Source organism: Geotrypetes seraphini, chromosome 10 (genome assembly GCF_902459505.1).
Source record: "Geotrypetes seraphini chromosome 10, aGeoSer1.1, whole genome shotgun sequence".
Classification (NCBI taxonomy): Eukaryota; Metazoa; Chordata; class Amphibia; order Gymnophiona; family Dermophiidae; genus Geotrypetes; species Geotrypetes seraphini.
In genome coordinates, this window is record NC_047093.1 from 3,974,536 (window position 1) to 3,996,257 (window position 21,722).

Genomic DNA, 21,722 nt, shown 5'->3' on the forward strand with positions numbered 1-21,722 from the left:
AGAAGAAGACCAAGCCCAATTGGAAACATCAACTGTCTTTCTAACCCCAACCAATCTGGAAGTTGTTCCAAGAGTTCTGGGAGGACCCAATACATACCCTGGCGCATGATATAGGACTGATGGTACCTATAGAAGTTGAGAAAATTTACCCCACCTTCCTTAATTGGCCTTTGTAAAGACACTAAAGCAATTCTTGCAATTTTACCCAGCCAAATAAATTTGACCAGAATACTATTTAACTTTTTATAAAAAAGACCCCTGAAAGAAAACTGATATCATACCTATTTGGTAACAGACCACAGGCAAAATCATCATTTTAATAGTTTGAACTCTTCCCCACCAAGATAAATACAAAGGATTCCATTGCTCACATAACTCTGTTACTTTTTGTAATAAAATCTTTTCATTTACTTTCATTGTCTCTTCAAGTGTATTTTTAACCAAATTCCTAAATATTTTATTCCTTCCTCTTTCCAAATAAAAGGGAATGAATCAAATAAACCCTTTGTACAATGCACATTCAAAGGAAGAACTTCTGACTTAGTCCAATTTATTTTATATTCGGAGAATTTCCCAAATGTATCAATCACTTCAAGTAAACATGGAATGGTTGTTTCTGGATTTCTCAGATGAAGTAATATGCCATCTGCATAAGCAGATACTTTATATTCAATTCCAGAACACGGAATACCTTGTATATCCTTCACTTGTTGAATAGCTAATAATAAAGGTTCAAGTACCATATCAAAAAGTAAAGGAGACAAGGGACAACCCTGCCTAACTCCCCTTTGCAATTTAAAACAATCTGAAAAATTATTATTAATATATAAACGAGCAACAGGGGAGCTATACAGTGCTTGAATCATTTGTATAAATCCAGATCCAATACCAAACCACTCCATAGCTTGATACATGAAATTCCATTCTACACAATCAAAAGCTTTCTCAGCATCTAAAGATACAGAAAACGCCGGATCATCAATTGTTTTTGTGAGATATAACATATGAAATGGCAATCTAGTATTATTAGAAGAGTGTCTCTGAGCAACAAACCCTGTTTGATGCATACCAACTATATGAGGAAGAGCCTTGGTCAATCGCAAGGCTAAAATTTTAGCCAGCAATTTACTATCCACATTAATTAAAGAAATAGGCCTGTAATTTGAAACCAATGTAGGATCTCTATTTGGCTTTGGCAAAAAAATAGTTAAAGACTCTGCCATAGTGCCTGAAATACAACCTTTATTTAGTTGAGTCTGATATAAATTTAGTAAATAAGGTAATAGGATAATTTGAAATGCTTTATAAAACTCTACCGTAAATCCATCACCACCTGGAGCGGTCCCAACTCTAAGGGACTTCAATGCTATTTGTAACTCTTTTAGTTATATGGGCTCATCTAAACTTCTTTTTATATGATCAGGAACTTTAGGTCCCTCAATTAGACTTAAAAATTCCAATCCATCTTTTTCTTTTTCTAAATAAGACTCAGAAGAATAAAGGTTTTTATAATAATTTAGAAATTGTTTTAATATAATCTCAATTTGAGAATGAGAATTCCCTTTATCATCTCTAATTGCACATATTTTTTCTTTTCTTTGCCTTTAAATAATTTGCCAATAGTCTTCCCGCCTTATTTGAACTACCATAATACAAAGCTTGCTGAGAAAAAATATCCTTCCTTATTAATCTAGAGCAGTGGTTCCCAACCCTGTCCTGGAGGAACATCAGGCCAATTGGGTTTTCAGGCTAGCCCTAATGAATATGCATGAAGCAAATTTGCATGCCTATCACTTCCATCATATGCAAATCTCTCTCATGCATATTCATTAGGGCTAGCCTGAAAACCCGATTGGCCTGGTGTTCCTCCAGGACAGGGTTGGGAATCACTGATCTAGAGGAAATCTCATTATATTTACATTTTACTTTCAACAAAGCTTGAAGCGTAGACTGCTTAATGTGTTTTAAGGAGGGAACAAAAAGCAGATGTTGGGAAAGTGAACGAAGAGATCGTTGGGGAGAGTATGGAATTAAGAGCCTATTGATATATTCTGGCTGACCAGAGGCTCTAGTTTTAAAGGTAATTAACACAATCTTGTATGTGTTCTGGCAGGGGGTAACGTGATCAAATTTTCTTGTGCTAGTGATCATTTTTATTGCTGTGTTTTGCACGATTTGGAGCCGTCTAATTTCCTTCTTGTGTATTCCTTTATATAAGACTTTGCAATAGTTGGGGGGGGGGGAAGAGGGAGTTGAAGCTGCAGATATCTCTTGGCAAGCGATGCTGCACACAATTTTTCCATCTTGAATTCCTTGGGTGACTTTTTGGAGCCTTATGGGGCAGGGAAAGGAGACGTGTTATTTCCCATTAATCCCACATGTACTTCAGACAGGCCCATTGGGGTCTACATTGTTGTCAGGCCACAGTAGCAATCTTTTATTTTCCCCTTCCAAAGTTAGCACCAGGCAGAGAAGAGAGTGATACAAGTGACTGGTACAGGAACCACCACTCATGCTCCCAAACCATCAAAGGCTGTCAGTATGATTCCCACAGCAGCTTCTTGTGACCCTGGGCAAATCACTTAACCCTTCACTGTCCCAAATACAAAACTTAGGGCCCCCTTTGTTAAGCTACGCTAGAGATTTTCTACGCAAGCCGGCGTGGTAAATGCTTAGTGTGACAGGAATCCTGCTAGCCCTACTAGAAACAGGGAGGAAGATCTTGTAAGCCCCATTAAAAACCCTGTTATCAGGTCTAGTAAACATCCTGAACAGTTTAGAAAGCCTGTGTACAGCTTTAGAGAGGAGCCTGCCCCTTTAAGAATGCCCAGAGCTCAGGCTGACATTCAGAGTGCAGGGCCCTTTAAGATCTTGCCTTACCCTGCTAGGAAGGAGCATGGCTGGATGCCGAGGCTTCCATTTCCTGAGCTTTCATTGTCAGACAGAGGGAGAGGGAAACAGCTGGAACAAGCATCTCAACGTAGGCTGTGAAAGAGGCCAGTCCTTCCAGCTGAACCAGAACCAGCACAAAGCAATTCCCCCGCGGACCCTGCTGACTGGGAGATGGAGGAGCTTGCTGAAAGCCACACTAAACCAGTTACAGAAGCCCAGCCAGAGAATTATGCTAAGGAGAGTCAAGAGGACTATACTTGTGAGAACTATGGATTGTGAGTAGGCTGTTAAGCCAATCAATTTATTTTTCCTTTCACTGGAGTTTTCATTTTTGATGGGGTTTTTTACAAACCTGCCTGAGTGTTTGTGCTGGGGACATTGTGGGGGCGTGTCCAGCCATCCTAAGGAACTATAAAGCAGAAGCTGCCTTTTTGTTTGTTTTTGGAGCAGCTTGTGCACTACTCTGAGTTGTGCTTAGGGGGTGAGAAGTTAAAAACTGTGCCTGTCTTTTGGGAGGGTGGCAACGTCTGTGGTGTACAGGCCTATCTCCTCCCAGCATGTTGGGGAATTCGGCTCTACCCAACAGAGCTTCAGTCAGAGCCCGTGCAGGGCAGGATTAACCAATAGGCCAAGTAGGCACGTGCTTAGGGCCCGAAATGGTCAGGGGGGCCCAATGAAGGAGGGCATCAACATTGTTTTTTCCAAACAGCGATGAGCCCCTCCAGCATCGATCGGCAATGCGGGCCCCCCTCGGATCGGCAACATGGCCCCACCCCATCGACGGAAAGTAAGACAAGCAAGCAATATGAGTAAGAAAGGCAACGGGAACTGTAATTGTGTAAGCGGTGCTGCTTGCCCAAAGCTTCCCTCTGATGCAGCTTCCTGTTTCCGCCTGGGCGCATGGTGAGGTGGGGCAGGGCAGGGGGCCCAGTGTACTTGTATGCCTAGGGGCCCTCCATGAATTAATCCTGCCCTGAGCCAGTGTGTGCTCTCAGATTTTATTGAATCCACTAATGCCCTTCATCCAAATCAAACTGATTTCCGTAAATTCCACAATACTGATTACTTAATGATAGACTTATAAATAACATTCATTATCACTTAGACCACCACAAATCAGTAATTCTTTTTTCTTTAGACTTATCGGTGGCCTTTGATACAATAAAAAGAAACATTTATCAACTACAAACATCTTGGGAAAAGGGAGGCAAAAGAAGACTATCTGGCCAGATCTAAGGCTGTCAAAAAGGCAGTCAGGGAAGCCAAACTTCAAACAGAGGAAGATCTAGCACGGAACATTAAAAAAGGGGACAAATCCTTCTTTAGGTACATTAGCGACAGGAAGAGAAACAAAAATGGAATAGAACGCCTTAGGCAATCAGATGGAAACTACGCAGAATCTGATACTGCCAAGGCAGAACTGCTAAACGAATACTTCTGCTCAGTATTCACCTGTGAAGCACCGGGAGATGGTCCACAACTACAAATAAGAGACAGCCAAAATGACCTGTTTCGTGATTACGAGTTTACACCTAGTAGCGTCTACCACGAACTTTCAAGACTCAAAGTGGACAAAGCCATGGGGCCAGACAATCTACACCCCAGGGTACTCAGAGAGCTGAGTGAAGTTCTGGCTGAACCACTATCCGTACTCTTCAATCTTTCCATGCGCACGGGAAAAGTACCCCTAGACTGGAAAACAGCTAACATAATTCCACTCCACAAAAAGGGATGCAGAACAGAGACAGGAAATTACAGACCGGTGAGTCTTACATCCATAGTGTGCAAACTCATGGAAACACTGATCAAACAGGAACTTGACAAAATTCTAGACGAAGAAAGTTTACGTGATCCACATCAACACGGATTTACCAGGGGAAGGTCCTGCCAATCTAATCTGATTGACTTCTTTGATTGGGTGACCAGTCATCTGGATGCCGGTGAGTCCCTTGACGTGATATATTTGGACTTCAGCAAAGTTTTTGATAGCGTCCCACACCGCAGGCTGTTGAACAAACTAAAATCAATGGGATTAGGGGATACATTCACTACATGGGTAAAGGATTGGCTAGATGGTAGGCTTCAAAGGGTGATGGTAAACGGTACCCCCTCCAAAACGTCAGCAGTGATGAGTGGAGTACCTCAGGGCTCCGTCTTAGGGCCGATTCTATTCAATTTATTCATAGGAGATTTGACCCAAGGACTTAGAGGAAAAGTATCACTGTTTGCCGACGATGCCAAACTATGCAACATAGTTGGCAAAAGCAGTGTGCCTGACTTTATGACGCAGGACCTAAGACAGCTCGAGCAGTGGTCATCAACTTGGCAGCTAGGCTTCAATGCTAAAAAATGTAAAATAATGCATCTAGGCAAAAAAAATCCACACAGAACTTACACACTAAATGGTGAAACCTTGTCCAGGACCACGATGGAACGTGATTTAGGAGTGATCATTAGCGACGATATGAAGGCTGCCAATCAAGTAGAGAAGGCTTCATCCAAGGCAAGACAAATGATGGGCTGTATCCGTAGGGGTTTTGTCAGCAGAAAACCTGAAGTAATAATGCCACTGTACAGATCCATGGTGAGACCTCATCTCGAGTATTGTGTTCAATTCTGGAGACCACACTACCGAAAAGATGTGTTGAGAATTGAGTCGGTTCAGCGAATGGCTACCAGGATGGTTTTGGGGCTCAGGGATCTCACGTATGAAGAAAGGTTAAAAAAACTGCGGATGTACTCATTGGAGGAGCGAAGACAGAGAGGAGACATGATTGAAACCTTTAAGTATATTACTGGGCGTATAGTGGTGAAAGATGATATCTTCAGTCTTACGGGGCCCTCGGTAACCAGAGGACACTCGCTGAAAATCAGGGGAGGGAAATTTCAGGGTGATGCTAGGAAGTACTTCTTCACCGAAAGGGTGGTCGATCATTGGAACGAGCTGCCTCAGCGGGTGATTGAGGCCAGCAGCGTGTTAGATTTCAAGAGGAAATGGGATATTCATGTGGGATCTCTAGGAGAGTAAGAATCAGGGAGTGGGTCACTGGTATGGGCAGACTCGATGGGCTATGGCCCTTTTCTGCCGTCAATTTCTATGTTTCTATGTTTCTATAGATCACGATTTATTACTCAAATGTTTAGAATCCATTGATATTGATGACCAATGGTTTAATTCTTTTCTGTCTAACCATTCCTCATTTGTCAGTTACAATGATGAAAACTCTGAAATCTTTTCCTTATCTTACTGTATTCCCCAAGGTTCTATTCTGTCTCCTCTTCTATTCAATATCTTCCTTTCCCCACTGCTAAGTATTTGTCAATCTATAGGTTTTACATCCTTTACATATGCGGATGATATCCAGCTTCTCCATCCTCTTGATCCAGAAAATATTGACGAAATCATTGCAATTAATAAGAAACTTGAAATTATAAACAATTGGCTAACCTCCAATAAACTAGCCTTAAATATTCAAAAAACCAAAGCGATGCTTTTTTCTTGGAAAAAAAAGATACAACCTTAAGAACACCTTTCGTCCTTAACTCCATCACCATTGAATTAGTTTCTTCTGTAAAAATCTTAGGTGTTCTCGTTGATGACAAACTATCGTTTCAAGACCATATTAGCAATATAGTTAAAATATGCTTTTATAAACTACGTTTGATTCGATCTATTTCAAAATTCCTTGAACCCAAATCCATTAACATATTAATTCATTCTCTGGTCCTATCCAAAATAGATTAATGTAATTCTCTTCTACTTAACATCACACAAAAAGAAAAACGAAGACTACAAATTATACAAAATCCGGTAGTTAAATTAATTTATAATGCCAAAAAATACGACCATGTCACTTCTTTACTAATAGATTCTCATTGGCTGCCAGTCAGCCATCGGATTAACTTTAAAATTTTGCTCTTAGTATACAAAACCTTATCCTCTAACAAACCACAATTTATTTCAAGAATTCTTATCCCTCACAGCATCTCCCGATCTCTCTGCTCAACGTCGCAAAACCTTTTAACCGTCCCCTCTTTGAAAATTATAGGCATTAGAAGACACAATATGTTTTCTGTGATGGCCCCACAACTGTGGAACGCACTACCACAGTACATTAGAGAAGAAAAACAGATCCCTTGACAGATCCCTGGTGTTCCAGGCATGCAAATGGAACAAATGTCTATCCACTCTCATCTCTAATTCTCCCTCCTACCAAACTTTCAGGAAGTCAATCAAAACTTATCTCTTTGACAAATATCTCTGACTCCCGCCCTCCTTGTAACTCTACTTTTAACTATGCCTTGTACCTCCCACCTTCCTGCACCTCCCACCTACCTGCCTCCTCCCTACCTGCACCTCCTACCTACCTGCACCCGACTTCCTAAGCCACACCGATTGACTTGTTTATAACCTCTCTATCTCCTTCTTGCCTGCTCCTGACTTGCTAAGTTATATTGATTGATTGACTTATTTGTAAATTTCGCTGTAGATTGTGACAAATCTAGCGCTATCCCTAGCTTTGACACAGTGGTGAAGAAGGTAGGTAGTCCCCGAGGCAGGAGAGCTGGTCAGGTTGGCCCTGCAGAATATGAAAAGCTGACTTCACTTGGACTATCCCAGGAGCTAAGAAACTACAGCTCCCAGAAGGCCAGTCTCAGCACTGGAAGCTGTGACTGAGACAGGCACAGCTACAAAGAGTTTTCTATCCCTTCCCCCTCGTCAGAGCAGGGAGGGGCGAATTAGAGGGGGTTAAAACAGAGCAGCTAGGAGGCTTCAGGAGGAGGAGGAGCCGAGGAGGCTTCAGGGTGTGCTCGGTGGAGAACCCTCTCCTCCTCAACGGAATGCTGAGGAGCTGAACCAAGACTGACAAATGTTGGACACAGAAGAGCTTATTGCTGACCTAGGGAGTGAGGAAGGAACCCCAGGGGAACCCATGGAAATCCAGGAAAGTCTGGTAGGACCGGAGGAGGTGTCCATGGACATTGATAAGCAGTAAGGGGATGTGTATTGCCTGTGTCCATAGTAGTGAAGCTACCAGTTATGCCAGTGATAGTTTAAAGGGGAGTTGTATTTCTCTCCCTGCTGATAAGGAATTGTTAATTGCTGCTTGAAAGCTTTAGTTGTAAAGCTAGCAAATGTTTTGGCATTTTTTTGTTCTCTCTGCTAGCAGCCAAGCTGAGCCGAGAGCGTGCTTCCTCACAGCTGTGCATAATTAATTACTTGAAAGGCACAGCAGGGAGCTGTGCTGAGAGCCCGCACGGACCTTTTGAATTCTGTGCTAAAGAAGAGAATATGTTTTACAGAGCTACAGTATGTGATAAGCCACGTTAGGCTGTGAAAACCAGGTGACATGCTGGCCAGGTTTCTTGTTGCAACAGTTTTGGTTAAAGTTTGTTTCTGTTTTGAATTTTTCATGCCTGTGAAATGACACAGCTGCTGGAGCTGAAGCAGCTCAGTGAAAGTTTCTAAATCCAAACTGCTCTGGTGAACAGGACTGCTTATAGATGTGCTAACAAAGTCCAGAGGCTGTGGAACTATAGGTTAAAATAAGACACACCCAAAAACCTGGACACTGTATTTCTTTGAAAGTTTTGCTCTGTTTGAACAGCTTGTGTTTTGCCTCATAGTATTGAGTGCTTGTTTTGAGGTCTGCTAAGCTGAAGCATTTTTCCTTTTTGTTCAATGCAACCAGTGAACATAATAAAACCTTTGTTTGATTATTCTGCTATCCTGGATTTTGAGGTGTGTGAGTTTCTTTTCCCTTGCCTGTTTTTCTTTTGGTAATGTCAAGGAATCTGATATTATACCTTAGGCAGACGCCTAAGAAGGCCTGAAGGGTACCCTGGTTAAAGGGTACACGTATGAGCAGGAACAGTCACAGTGTTCCAGCTCGCTGCCGTGAACAGAAGCTGGGCAGGTGTGACAAGATGTACAGTCTCTTGTCATGTAAACCGCTCTGAACTATTCTGGTACTGCGGTATACAAAAATAAAATTATTATTATTATTATAACTTCATTCATAAAAACGTTAAAAACTTATCTTTTTAAAGACGCATTCAATATCTAACAATGAGTCCTACCAAATGAAACTTCAAGCCTCTTGTTTTTCCCTTTTTTGTTCTCTCTCTTTAACTAAAAATTTTAACTTCTCCCTGCTATCCCCACGCTTCATGTCTGTCCTAGAGTAAAAGATGTGTATTACCCTGTTAGTTTTTACTACCTATGTTTTTATAAAGCTGTACATCGCCTAGTTAACCGAATAAGTGATTTAAACTAAACTAAACTAAACTAAGCCTTAAGTTTATATACCGCATCATCTCCACGGAAGTGGAGCTCGACACGGTTTACAAAGCTTAAAAATACAAGAAGAGAGGTGAGAGAGAATTTACAAGAGCATATGAAAAGAGGGGAAGTAAGCAGGAGAAGAGATGTTATATATTAGAGAAAAGACAGGTTTTCAGTTGTTTTCGGAACAGTTGGAGGGAGCCCAGGTTCCGCAGCGGGATAGTGAGATCGTTCCAAAGGCCCGTGATTTTGGAGAGGAGGGATCTTCCCAGTTTACCTGCGTGGAGGATGCCATGTAGAGAGGGGAAGGATAGTTTATGTCTGTGGGCTGATCTGGTGGTAGCAGGCGTTAGGGCAAGGAAGGATAGAGGGATTAGTGGCGGAAGGATGCCATGAATGATCTTGAAAGCCAGGCAGGAGCATTTGAAGTGAATTCTGGAAAGTAGTGGGAGCCAGTGAAGATTGGTAAGTAAAGGGGAGACGTGATCAAATTTGCGTTTAGCAAAAATCAGTTTGGCCGCAGTATTCTGGATGAGCTGGAGTCTGCGAAGACTTTTTTTTGTTAGGCATAGGTAAATGGCATTACAGTAATCGAGTTTGGATAAGATGATGGATTGTACCAGGACGTTAAAGTGTTTTTGGTGGAAATAGGATCTAACTTTCCTCAGCATGTGAAGGCTGAAAAAACATGATTTTGCCAAGGAATTCAGGTGATCGTTGAGGGAGAGGGAGGAATCGATAATGATGCCGAGGACCTTGCTTGAGAACTCAAGGTGAAGAGCAGGACCTGTGGGTAGAGTGAAGAGGGTGGGCAGGTGTACTAACTTTGTACTAACTATCAAATATTAATAAAAACTTGAAACTGTTCTTGATGGGCCAGAAGAAAAGTTTGGGATTTTTGTTTTGAAAGTTGGACTTTATCCAGAGCACTGGTTGTGCTAAGTTTGAACTTAAGGAACATCCTTGGAGGTAAAGGGTGAAGTTTGCTTAAAAGCTGCAGTGTGGGAAACTGTGGAAAACTTTACTTTGCCTTTGAGAAATTTTTTTTTTTTTTTTAATATTTTTTATTCTTTTTTTAAATTCTTACATCAAGTGAAATACATGTAATACATTCAATTATGAAAAAACACTTGAAATTATTATTAAATGTTCTTACAATGTGAATTAAATAAACCCTTTATCAGAATTTTATATCATATTAATATTACAATAGTTTTCCCTCCCTACCCCTTCTATATGTTCTATACATGTGTTATTATATCTGATCAGTAGAATAATTTGTCAATGGTCCCCATATTTTATTAAATTTTTTAATATAACCTTGTTGTAATGCCAATACTTTTTCCATTTTATATATATGACAAATTGAATTCCACCAAAAAGTGTAATTCAATTTAGTGTAATCCTTCCAGTTCTGAGTAATTTGCTGTATGGCGACCCCTGTTAAAATTAATAAAAGTTTATTATTGCTAGCTGAAATCGGACTTTGTGTTCTCATTGCTGTTTCAAATAATATTGTATCATATGATAGTCCAACATGATTTTCTAATAAATTATTAATTTGGGGCCAAATTAATTTCCAAAAAGAATTAATGCAGGGACAAAAGAATAGTAAATGGTCCAATGTCCCCACTTCTATCCTACAATGCCAGCATCTATTAGATCTACTACTATCTAATTTTTGTAATCTCGTAGGGGTCCATAAAACTCTATGTAATATAAACAACCATGTTTGACTCATAGATGCTGATCTTGTAGTATGTATTCTCCAGGACCAAAATTTTTGCCATTGAGATGGAGAAATTATTTGTCCTATCTCAATACTCCAAATATCCCTAAGTCCTGATCTCTTTTTTTTGTTTAAAAATTCGTTTATATTCTTATACCATTTTGCGGCTTGGTGTCCTTGAAAATCCGCTTGAAAACAAAGGATTGGTAAACTATATTGAGTGTTTAGATTCTTCCATTCAGGGAACCCTTCCTGAATGGCCTGCTTCAATTGCATCCATTTAAAATATTGTGTTTTATCTAATCCAAATTTTTGTTGCAATTGTGAAAAACTAAGCAGTGATCCATTTATTATTATATCTTTTAAAGTACGTATACCTGCTTTTATCCATTGTTTCCATACTATTTTAAATCCACCAATTTTGATCCTGGAGTTTACCCAAATAGATTGATTTAAAGATTTAGTCAATGGATCTTTTGATAAATTGCTTATAAATCTTAATGTTTTCCATGTATCTGTTAGAATTCTATGATCTTTATATCTCTTAGGTATTGGTATACTAATGAAATGTTCTGGATGTAAAGGGAACATGAGGCGCCATTCTAAATATAACCAGTTGGGTACATTTTCCATGAGATCTGGGAGGATCCAATACATTCCTTGTCTTAAAATATAGGCTTGATGGTACCTATAGAAATTTGGAAAATTTACCCCTCCTTCCTTAATTGTTTTTTATAATGATGCTAGAGTGATTCTTGGTCTTTTCCCAAACCAAACAAATTTTGTTAGTATACTGTTTAACTTTTTATAAAATGACCCCTGAAAAAATATTGGAATCATACTCATTTGATAACAAACCACAGGTAAAATCATCATTTTAATTGTTTGGATTCTTCCCCACCAAGAAAGATGTAAAGGATTCCATTGCTCGCACATTTCTGTTATTTTCTTTAATAAAAGTTTTTCATTCTCTTTAATTGTTTCATCAATTGTATTTTTTATAAGAATACCTAAATATTTTAGTCCTTCCTCTTTCCATTTAAATGAATATGAATCAAATAGTCCTTTGGTGCAATGGATATTAATTGGAAGAACTTCAGATTTTTCTCAATTGATTTTATATCCAGAAAACTTTCCAAATTTTTCTATTAAATTAAGTAGATGTGGAATGGTGTCTTCTGGTTCTCTTAAATATAATAATATATCATCTGCATATGCAGATAATTTAAATTCCCAATTAGAAAACGTGATTCCTTTTATTCCCTTAGTTTGATTTATTGCAATTAATAAGGGTTCTAGAACGATATAAAAAAGTAAGGGAGATAAAGGACAACCTTGTCTAACTCCCCTTAGCAAGTTAAATTTATCAGATAAGTTATTGTTTATATTTAATCTTGCTCCAGGGGAGCTATATAATGTTTGAATCATTTTAATAAAACCAGGTCCTATACCAAACCATTCTAGAGCTTGATACATAAACTTCCATTCTACTCTATCAAATGCTTTTTCTGCATCTAATGATATTAGAAAAGCTGGATCATTTAAATTTTTTGCTAAATTTAGAGAATGAAATGCTAATCTAGTGTTATGTGAAGAGTGTCTTTTAGCAACAAATCCTGTTTGGTGTATATCAATAATAAAAGGAAGAGCTTTTGCTAATCTTATAGCTAGCACTTTAGCAATTAATTTAGCATCTACATTCATCAAAGATATAGGCCTATAATTTGTTATCAATGTCGGATCCCTGTTTGGTTTTGGTAAGACAATTATAACAGAATCAGCCATAGTTCCTGATATATTTTCATTGTTTATTTGATATTGATATAAATTTAATAGATAAGGTAATAAAATATTTTGAAATGTTTTATAATATTCAACAGTATATCCATCTCCACCTGGAGCGGATCCAACTCTAAGAGCTTTCAATGCTGATTCTATTTCTTTTAAAGATATATGTTCTTCTAAACTTCCTTTTATATGATCCGGAATATTTGGTCCAATAAATGCCTTTAAAAATTCTATACCATCTTGTTCTTTATTTTCATAAGTATCAGAAGTATATAAATCCTTATAAAAATCAAGAAACTGTTTTATAATATCTTCATTACTAGTGTGTGTATTGCCCCATTTATCCTTAATTGCAATAATCTTAGATTTTCTTTTTTTTGCTTTAATAAAATTTGCTAATAATCTTCCATTTTTATTTGAATTTCCATAATACTGTACCTGCCGACAGAACATATCTTTCCTTACAATTTGAGAAGAAATCTCATTATATTTAACTTTTGTTTTTAATAATTTCTGCAATGTATCATGTTCCCATTTAGTAATTAATTTTTGTTCTAATAAATTGCCTTTGAGAAATAATTGAAGGACATGAGAGTCCTTGGGAGCTCGTGCCATATTTACCATCCTGTTCGAGTTTTTGTTTTTGTCATTAAAGTGTTTTCTGTATTATACAACAGGGGAGTCTCAATGCGCAATCTGTGGGAGGCACTGACAGCTGTGTTCCACAGCCTTTCTTTCTTCTCTGGGACAATGATTCTGAGGGGTAACTAGGCCTAGCCAGGATCCTGTCCCACATTAGATGCTCATAGAATTCCTAGGAGTGTCAAAGCACTTGCCTCACTGGCCTCTGACTCTACTTTTACCCTAGTTATGGCGATACGTATTTAGACTTCTAACTAGATAACTGTCTGGATAAAGACAAGACTGAAAAGCTGCTGTCCTAGCTCTCCATTAGTGGTTTGAGTATCGCTGCTCTCTGGATAGTGCGGCCATCAACTATCTGGATTTAAATTATCTCTCATAGTTGGCAGTTGAAAAGAAAGCTGACTATGGTGGCTGAATATCGAGCCAAGAATGTTTTATACGAAGCAGATCAGCGCTTAAGATTTGCATACAGCCTCATACATGCAGACTTTGATGCTCTGTCCCATGCATTTGATAATTAACTCAACAATCTTGATTGAGCCAACATTAACTCTCCTAAAACATTCCTGTTGAAATGTTTAGCTATAATCTTAGCATGCAAAATTATGAACAGAATTCATAGAATTCTTTCACTAATGTAGGCAAATTAATTGTTATATGAGGTGCTAATTTGCATTAATGATAAATTGGTTGTAATTGGACTTAATTGGTTCCAGTTAACATTAATTTTTAATTACATGCATAACTGCTTTTAATCAGTATTATATAAATTTAGCACCTAATTCCTTTAAAGCAGAACTGCTAGTGGTGTGTGGACAAGGGAAGGCAAAAGACTGGGGTTATTTAAAGATTTTACTTAAAGATCTAACTTAATGATCTCAATCTGTATACTTTGAAGGAAAGGCGGGAGAGGTGGCATAAATGTGCATGAGGCGAGTCTCATTTGAAAGGAAGCTCTGGAATGAGAGGGCATAGGATGAAGTTAAGAGGTGAGAGGCTCAGGCATAATTGAAAGGAAGCTCTGGAATGAGAGGGCATAGGATGAAGTTAAGAGGTGAGAGGCTCAGGCATAATTGAAGGAAATACTTTTTTACAGAAAGGGTGATAGATGAATTGACTATGCTCCCGGTACAGGTGGTGGAGACAAAAACTGTGTCTAAATTCTCGAAAGGCACCTGGAATCTCATAGGGAGAGGAGGAGGTAGTGGATGCTTGGAGGGCAGACTAGATGGGCCATCATATTTATTGAAAGGAGGCAGTCACCGAAAGTGTGCCAGTATATCCCTGCTTTTAAACTAGAACAATGCCTCATGTGTATCTCATTACGGTGATTTACATGGACACCTGCTACTTTCAGCATCCATGAACAATTTCTGAACCTCCCATGCACGCTAAGACTTTTATGTCAAAAGTTCAAAGAGACACCCATTGTAGAAAAGTCTAGAACCAGCCCCAACTGCAAGCAATGCTTTTTATAGAAGTGCATATGGCCATGAAATTTCTTCCCATATAAAACAGGCATTCATTCAGAGAAACCCCCTAAATGGTCTCGTCAGATACACCAGAGCTTTGCTGAATGGACCTCTAAATCAGCAGTTACAACTTTACAATTGATTTAACACAAGAGCACAGATGCTTTCAGAAAACAAGAGCCTAAAAGGCCATACCTGGAATATGTTGGAGAGGTCTCGAAGATTGAATGTGTAATGAAATTTAATAGCAGTAGGAAGAAATGTTGTAGTGATTTTCTGATGCAGGGCTGTCAAAACAGGGAAAAAACCAAAATAGAAATAAGTGGTTACATGAAAAGCAATGCAGAAAACAAAGCATCCATGTGATGCCAGGAGTTCTGGGAGCTTAGCTAATCCTGAGAAGCTGCAGAGTTTAACAGGACCATTTTCTGAACACGTTTCACAAAGCACACACTTACCAACATTTTTACAAAGAAAGCTGGAGAACACAATGATAAGTAAAGTTACTTACCTGTAACTGGGGTTCTCTATAGACAGGAGGAAAAGAACATAAGAATAGCCTTACTAGGTCAGACCAATGGTCCATCTAGCCTAATATTTCGACTTCATGGTGGCCAATCCAGGTCACAAGTACCTGGCAAAAACCCAAATAGTAAACCTAAAAAAAACCCTGCAGAGTAGAATGTACAAGGTACAGGAATCTTTATTAAATATCTATACAAAACTGTAATCCATAAAATGTCTATCATATATATGAAGTAAGGACCCAACACAGTCCATGTTTCAGAGAAACACTCCTTCCTCAGGGGTCCGGGATATCCAATGTGTCACATATAGAGAGTCATTCGTAAAATTATTCAAATTTTTGAATCGAAAGCAGAAAATTCTTCTTCCGGGCAAACTGTGACCGAAAGTGCTCACTCTGTGTGTTTGCCCGGAAGAATTTTCTGTTTTCGATTCAAAAATTGTAATGATTTTATGAATGACTCTTTATATGTCACACATTGGATATCTCGGACCCCTGAGGAAGGAGTGTTTCTCTGAAACACACGGACCGTGTATATGATAGCCATTTTAATGGATTAAAATTTTGTATAGATTTTTATTAAAGATTTCTGCTCTGCAGTCTTTTCTTTGGTTTTGGTGTTCACCTTTTACTGCAGATCCATTGGATCTGCTTTGCAAAAACCCAAATAGTAGCAACATTCCAAGCAACCGATCCAGGGCAAGCCCCCCTCCCCCATGTCTGTCTTAATAGCAGACCATGGACTTTTCCTCCAGGAACTTGTTCAAACCTTTTTTAAAACCAGCTATGTTAATCGCTCTTACCACATCCTCTGGCAATGTGTTCCACTGTGGGTTAATCTGGAAAGAGGAAATGAAAAATGTATTTACATCCGTGTGATATATAGGCCTCCTTCAGAGTTGGAAGAAATGGACAAGAATTTAGTTAAGATGTTCACAAGATAACTAGGAAAGGGAAAGTACTACTGATAGGTGATTTTTATATGCCTAAGGTTGATTAGACTATCCCTGCTGCAGGTTGTCTAGATGCAGAGAGATCTTGGATTCACTACAGGAAGAATTGTTCCGGCAATTATAAATGGAACCCACATGGGATAGAACTATTCTAGACTTGGTGCTTATAAACGGAGAAAGGGTTTCTGAAGTTACGATGGGTGATCATTTGGCATCTAGTGATCACAGAATGGTGAGGATCAATATAAAACTGAGGGATGAGAAGGCTTACTCAAATTTGAAGGTTCTAAACTTCAAAAGAACTAACTTTGTCAAGATGTGGGAATACTTCAAGGAAGTGTTGGTTGGATGGGAACAGCTAAACGAAGTAGAAAAGTAGAGGGTGAAACGGAAAAGAGCTATTCTGAAGGCAACAAATCTTTATGTTAAGAAAGTACATAAAGGTGAAAGAAAAAGAAGGCTGCTTTGGTCCTCAAATGTAGTAGCCAAAAAAAATGAGAGAAAAAAAAGTTAGCCTTCATAAATTTCAAGATGTCGTAGAAAGAGGAGGACAGACAAAAATATGTGGAAAAGCTGTCAAGTAGTGGGAAAAGCTGTCAGAAAAGCAAAGATGCAAAAGAGAGAAAAGATAGCTGATATGGTAAAATTGGGGGAACAAAATATTTTTTAGATATGTAAGTGACAGGACGAAGTGTCTAAATGGCATAGTGAGGCTCAAGGGTGAAGGGGACAAATATGGAGAAATCGATAAGGGTAAGGCTGAACAGCTTAACAATTATTTCTGCTCTGTGTTCAAGGAGGAAAGACCAGGGGTAGGACCACAGAAAACAAATGCAAATGGGGATAGAAGTGTAGTAGATCTGGAAAGATTCTCGGAAGACTGTGTTTGTAATGTAATGTAATGTAATTTATTTCTTATATACCGCTACATCCGTTAGGTTCTAAGCGGTTTGAAGAAAATATACATTAAGATTATAAATGAGAAGTAAGAAGGTACTTAAAAAATTCCCTTACTGTCCCGAAGGCTCACAATCTAACTAAAGTACCTGGAAATTAATAAAGAAGAGAAAATAAAGATGGTTGAAAAAAGAAAAATTCTATGTGAATTTATAGGATGGAAATTAAACTGACAGTGAAGAACTATATGAAAAATACATATGGAATTCAGTTAGAGAGGGTAGGTTACAATCTATTTATGGTATTTGTTTAATTGGAAGGTGTTAAGGTGGGTAATTTGGGGGAAGGTTATCTGAAGGTAGGTGAATCTTCTGGAGGTAAAAGAGGAGGGGTTAAGATATTTGGATGAATTTTTTGAAAAGCAGGGTTTTGATTTCTTTTCTGAATGTTTTGAAGTTGTCTGATATTGTCATAAGATTGGAGATGGAATGGTTGATTTTTGCTGCTTGTGTTGCTAGAAGGTTGTCAAACATTTTCTTGCGTTGTGTGCCTTTGAGTGGGGGGAAGGCGAAAGGGTTCGAGGTTCTTCTGTGTCTTGAGGTGGAGATTTGGTTTAAGCGGTTATTTAGATAGGAGGGGGAAGAGCCGTGTAATGCTTTGAATATCAGGCAGTAGAATTTGAATTGGATTCGTGCTTGTATGGGTAGCCAGTGAGAGTCTAAGAAGGCAGTTGTTATGTGATCATATTTTTTAAGTGAGTAGATCAATCTGAGGGCGGTGTTTTGTATGGTCTGGAGTTGTTTTATCATAGTGGCTGGACAAGGAAGATATAGGGAGTTGCAATAATCCAGCAGACCTACGATTAGGGATTGGACGATTAGTCTAAATTGTGCTTGGTCAAAGAATTTTCTGATTTTACGGAGATTTCTCATGGTTAGAAAAGCTTTCTGGGTTGTTTTGTTGATTTGGGGCTGCATTGTGCAACATCTGTCTATCGTAACTCCTAGGAGTTTTAGTTCGGGTTGTATTGGGTATTTGGTATTTTTGATTTTCAGTTCAGTGATGGTAGGAGTTTGGGCTTTTTCGAGCAAAAGGAATTTTGTTTTTTCAGAATTTAGTTTTAGTTTGTGATCCATCATCCATTTTTCTACTGTGTCTAAGGTTGTTTCTAGCTTTGTTGTGGTGGTGGTCTCTGATGGGTCGAATGGGAGGATTATGGTGATGTCATCAGCATAGCTGAAAGATGTGACATCTAGGGTATCTAAAGTGGCTCCTAGGGAGGAGATAAAGAGGTTGAAGAGCGTAGGTGAGAGAGGTGATCCTTGTGAAACTCCGCAGGGATTTGTCCATGGTTCTGATTTGATATCATTGTATTTTACCCTGTAGGTTCTAGATTTGAGGAACCCCTGAAACCATTTGTAGACCTTGCCTGAGATTCCTATGGCGTCGAGAATTTGTAGTAATAAGGTGTGGTCAACTAGGTCAAATGCTGCGGAGAGGTCTAATTGTATTAATATCATTTTTTTTCCTTTACTGATGTGTTGTCGGGCTGTATCTAGTAATGTGACAAGTAGTGTTTCTGTACTATGGTTAGTTCAGAATCCTGATTGTGAGGGGTGGAGTAGGTTATGTTTTTCCAGATATTCGGTGAGGTATTGTGCCACTAGGCCTTCTATTATTTTAACGTACAATGGTATTGAAGCGATAGGTCTGTAGTTGGAGGGGCTATCTATTGGGCCTTTGTGATCCTTTATGATTGGAGTGATTAAGATCTCTCCTAGGTCCTGTGGGAATTGGCCTTCTGTCAATGTGGTTTGAATCCATAGCATGAAGTTGGTTTTGAATGTGGTGGAGGCGTTTGATAATATGTAGGTGGGGCAATTATTTAGGTCACTGGAAGCATGGCTGTATTTATTGTAGAGTCGGTTCATATCCGACCAGACTAGAATTGGGAAATCGGACCAGCTTCTGTCTGCTACGATGGCTTCGCTAGTTGATGGGTTTGTTGTTATCTTTTCTAGATGGGTGTGTGTGTTGATGAATGTAGATCTGATATTGGTGATCTTGTTTTTGAAATGGTCTGCTAGGTGGATGGCTGTTGGTGGGTGGATACCTTGGGTGGAGAGGTAAGGTTTGGTATCTGTGAGGTTCTTTAATAGATTAAATAGCTTTTTTGTGTCTGGGATTTTTTTGCCTATCATATTGGAGTAGTAGGCTTTTCGTTTTTCCTTGAGTTTGGTTTTGTATTGATTAATTTGGTATCTCCATGCAGTTTTAGTGTGTTCTAAACTCTTGTTTTTTTTCCAGACTCTTTCTAGTTGTCTGCAGAGCTTTTTAGATTGGAGAAGTTCGGCGTCGAACCATTTATCAGAAGGTCTGCATATTTTGAATTTTAGTTTTTCTGGGGCTAGCTCATTTAGAATGGTTTCGCTTATGGATCTCCATTGGGATATAAATTCGTTGGGAGCTATGTTGGTGGTGGCGTGGTCTGCTTTATCCCAGAATATGGAGGGTTCGATTTTTTGGCGTGTTTTGAAGGAGGTTTTTATTGGAGGTTGTTTGTTAATGTTTTGAGGCCAGTTGATGTCAAAGGTGTATTTATAGTGATCTGACCAAAGGGAGGGGTGCCATGCCCCATTAGAGATATTGATTTTGGGTTTGTGAAGATGTTGGGTCATATAAGCAGCAAGATCTAATTGGTGTCCTTTTTCGTGTGTGGATTGGGGATTGAGGATCTGGTAGTTTAGTGCATTGAGGTATGAGAGTAAATTTATTACTTGTTTTGAGGTGTGATCTTCTAGATGGAGGTTTATGTCTCCTAGGAGAAGATTATGAGGTGATGTTAGGGAGTTCTGGTAAATAAATTCTTCAAGCGCTTGTTTGTTGTCATTCCATTTTCTTGGTGTTGAGTAACAGAGGATGCATGTTAGAGTTTCTATGAGAGAATCATCGGATAGTTGACAGGCTAGGAGATCTAGGTGGGGAGTGGAGTGTTTGTCTAGGGTCTTTATATTGATGTTGTTTTTGAGTATGATGGCTAGGCCTCCACCACGTTTTTTTTTTCTGCAGATTAATTCAATTTTATAACCCATTGGGCAAAGTTTTGTGATGGAGGGATCGGATTCTGAGGTTAACCAGGTTTCGGATAGGAATAAGCAGCTTAGTTGTTTTTTAATTATCCAGTCCTTAAGGTCTGCTTTTGTGCTTATTGATCTGATGTTCATATATGCACAGGATAATGTAGTGTTAAGTGTTTGGGGAGTGGGTGAGCAGTTTGGGTGGAGGAGATTTTCTTTGGTTAGTGGGTGATAGTTGTGGTTTACCGATTTTGGTTTTAGGGTTGGTCTATTTCTCCAGTTGGTTGGTATGCTGATATGGTTGAGTGAGGAGCAGTCTATCAAGTTTCTGGGTGAGTATAGTTTTCTGGTAGGTGGATGGAATCTATGGGATTTTGTTAAGGTTGGGATAGAGGATGTATGATATCCTTCTGCTTTTCTGTTGGTTAGGAGTAGGAAGAATATTAAATGTAGGAGTGTGATTGTAGATAAATTGGGAGGCATAGTTATTTTTGTTTAGGGAGTCAGAGAGTCTGGAGTTAGGTACTTGGTGTGCGGCTATCAATATTATATAGGGTATTGCTGGTTCATGGGGAGCTAACAGTGTTAAGTAGGATTAAGGAGATCTATCAGTGGGATATAAGAGTATCGGCAGTAGCAATTTGTCTATGCTTGTCAGGTGGTTTTGGAGATAAACAGTATTATCAATTTAACAGGATCTATGAGGTAATGCAGAAATACAGTACTGTACTATTAGCTTGACAGGTTATAAAAAGATATATGGTTATTTAGAGGTATCTAGTATTAATAGCTATCAGGCTCTAAGAGTGTATGTAGGTTCTTTTGGAGGTAATTATTATTATCATTTATCAATCTATATGTAGAATTATTGGTTATTAAACAGTATTATCACTTATCAATCTATATGTAGAAATACAAGTTAGTTAAGTAATACTATCACTTATCTAGCTATATGAAGAAATACGTCTAGTAATTGTGTGTCTCTAATGGAAATATATGCTTAACAGTTATTTATGCAGGTAGGCAGTTTTATTTTCAAGTCTATGGGCTCCTGGTTGTAGCGGCTGGACCCGTTGCTGCTTAGGTGTATAAGCAATTGATTTTCCACTGCTGCTGATGTTTAAAGGCAGGCAGATTGATCTCTCCAACGGATTGCATGGGGAGGGGCTCACATGCCTAGCTGTATCGTGGTAAAGGGCTCCCGGTAGTGGCGGCTGGTCTTGCTGCTGCTTAGGTGTAAAAGCAGTTGATCTTCTTAGCGGATTGCAGGGGGGGAAGAGTTCATACTCTTGGTAGGATCGGGTCTGTGGACTCTCGGTGGTTGTGGCTGGTCTTGTTGCTGCTTAGGTGTAAAAGCAGTTGATCTCCACTGCTGCTGATATTTAAAAGCAGGCAGATTGATCTCTCCAATGGACTGCAGGGGGAGGAGTTCACACTCCTGGCAGGATCGGGTCTGT

General features: G+C 39.0%; 1 protein-coding gene across 2 annotated transcripts in view; it reads right to left on the bottom strand.

Moving 5' to 3' along the window:
- The window catches only part of DNAH17 (dynein axonemal heavy chain 17), a 954,442-nt gene that overhangs the window by 289,317 nt on the left and 643,403 nt on the right, over window positions 1-21,722 (bottom strand). For both annotated transcript variants that reach the window (XM_033960179.1, XM_033960181.1), the window contains one exon: window positions 15,008-15,099. In XM_033960179.1, the coding sequence (XP_033816070.1) occupies window positions 15,008-15,099 (92 nt within the window). The remainder of the gene's footprint in view (window positions 1-15,007; window positions 15,100-21,722) is intronic.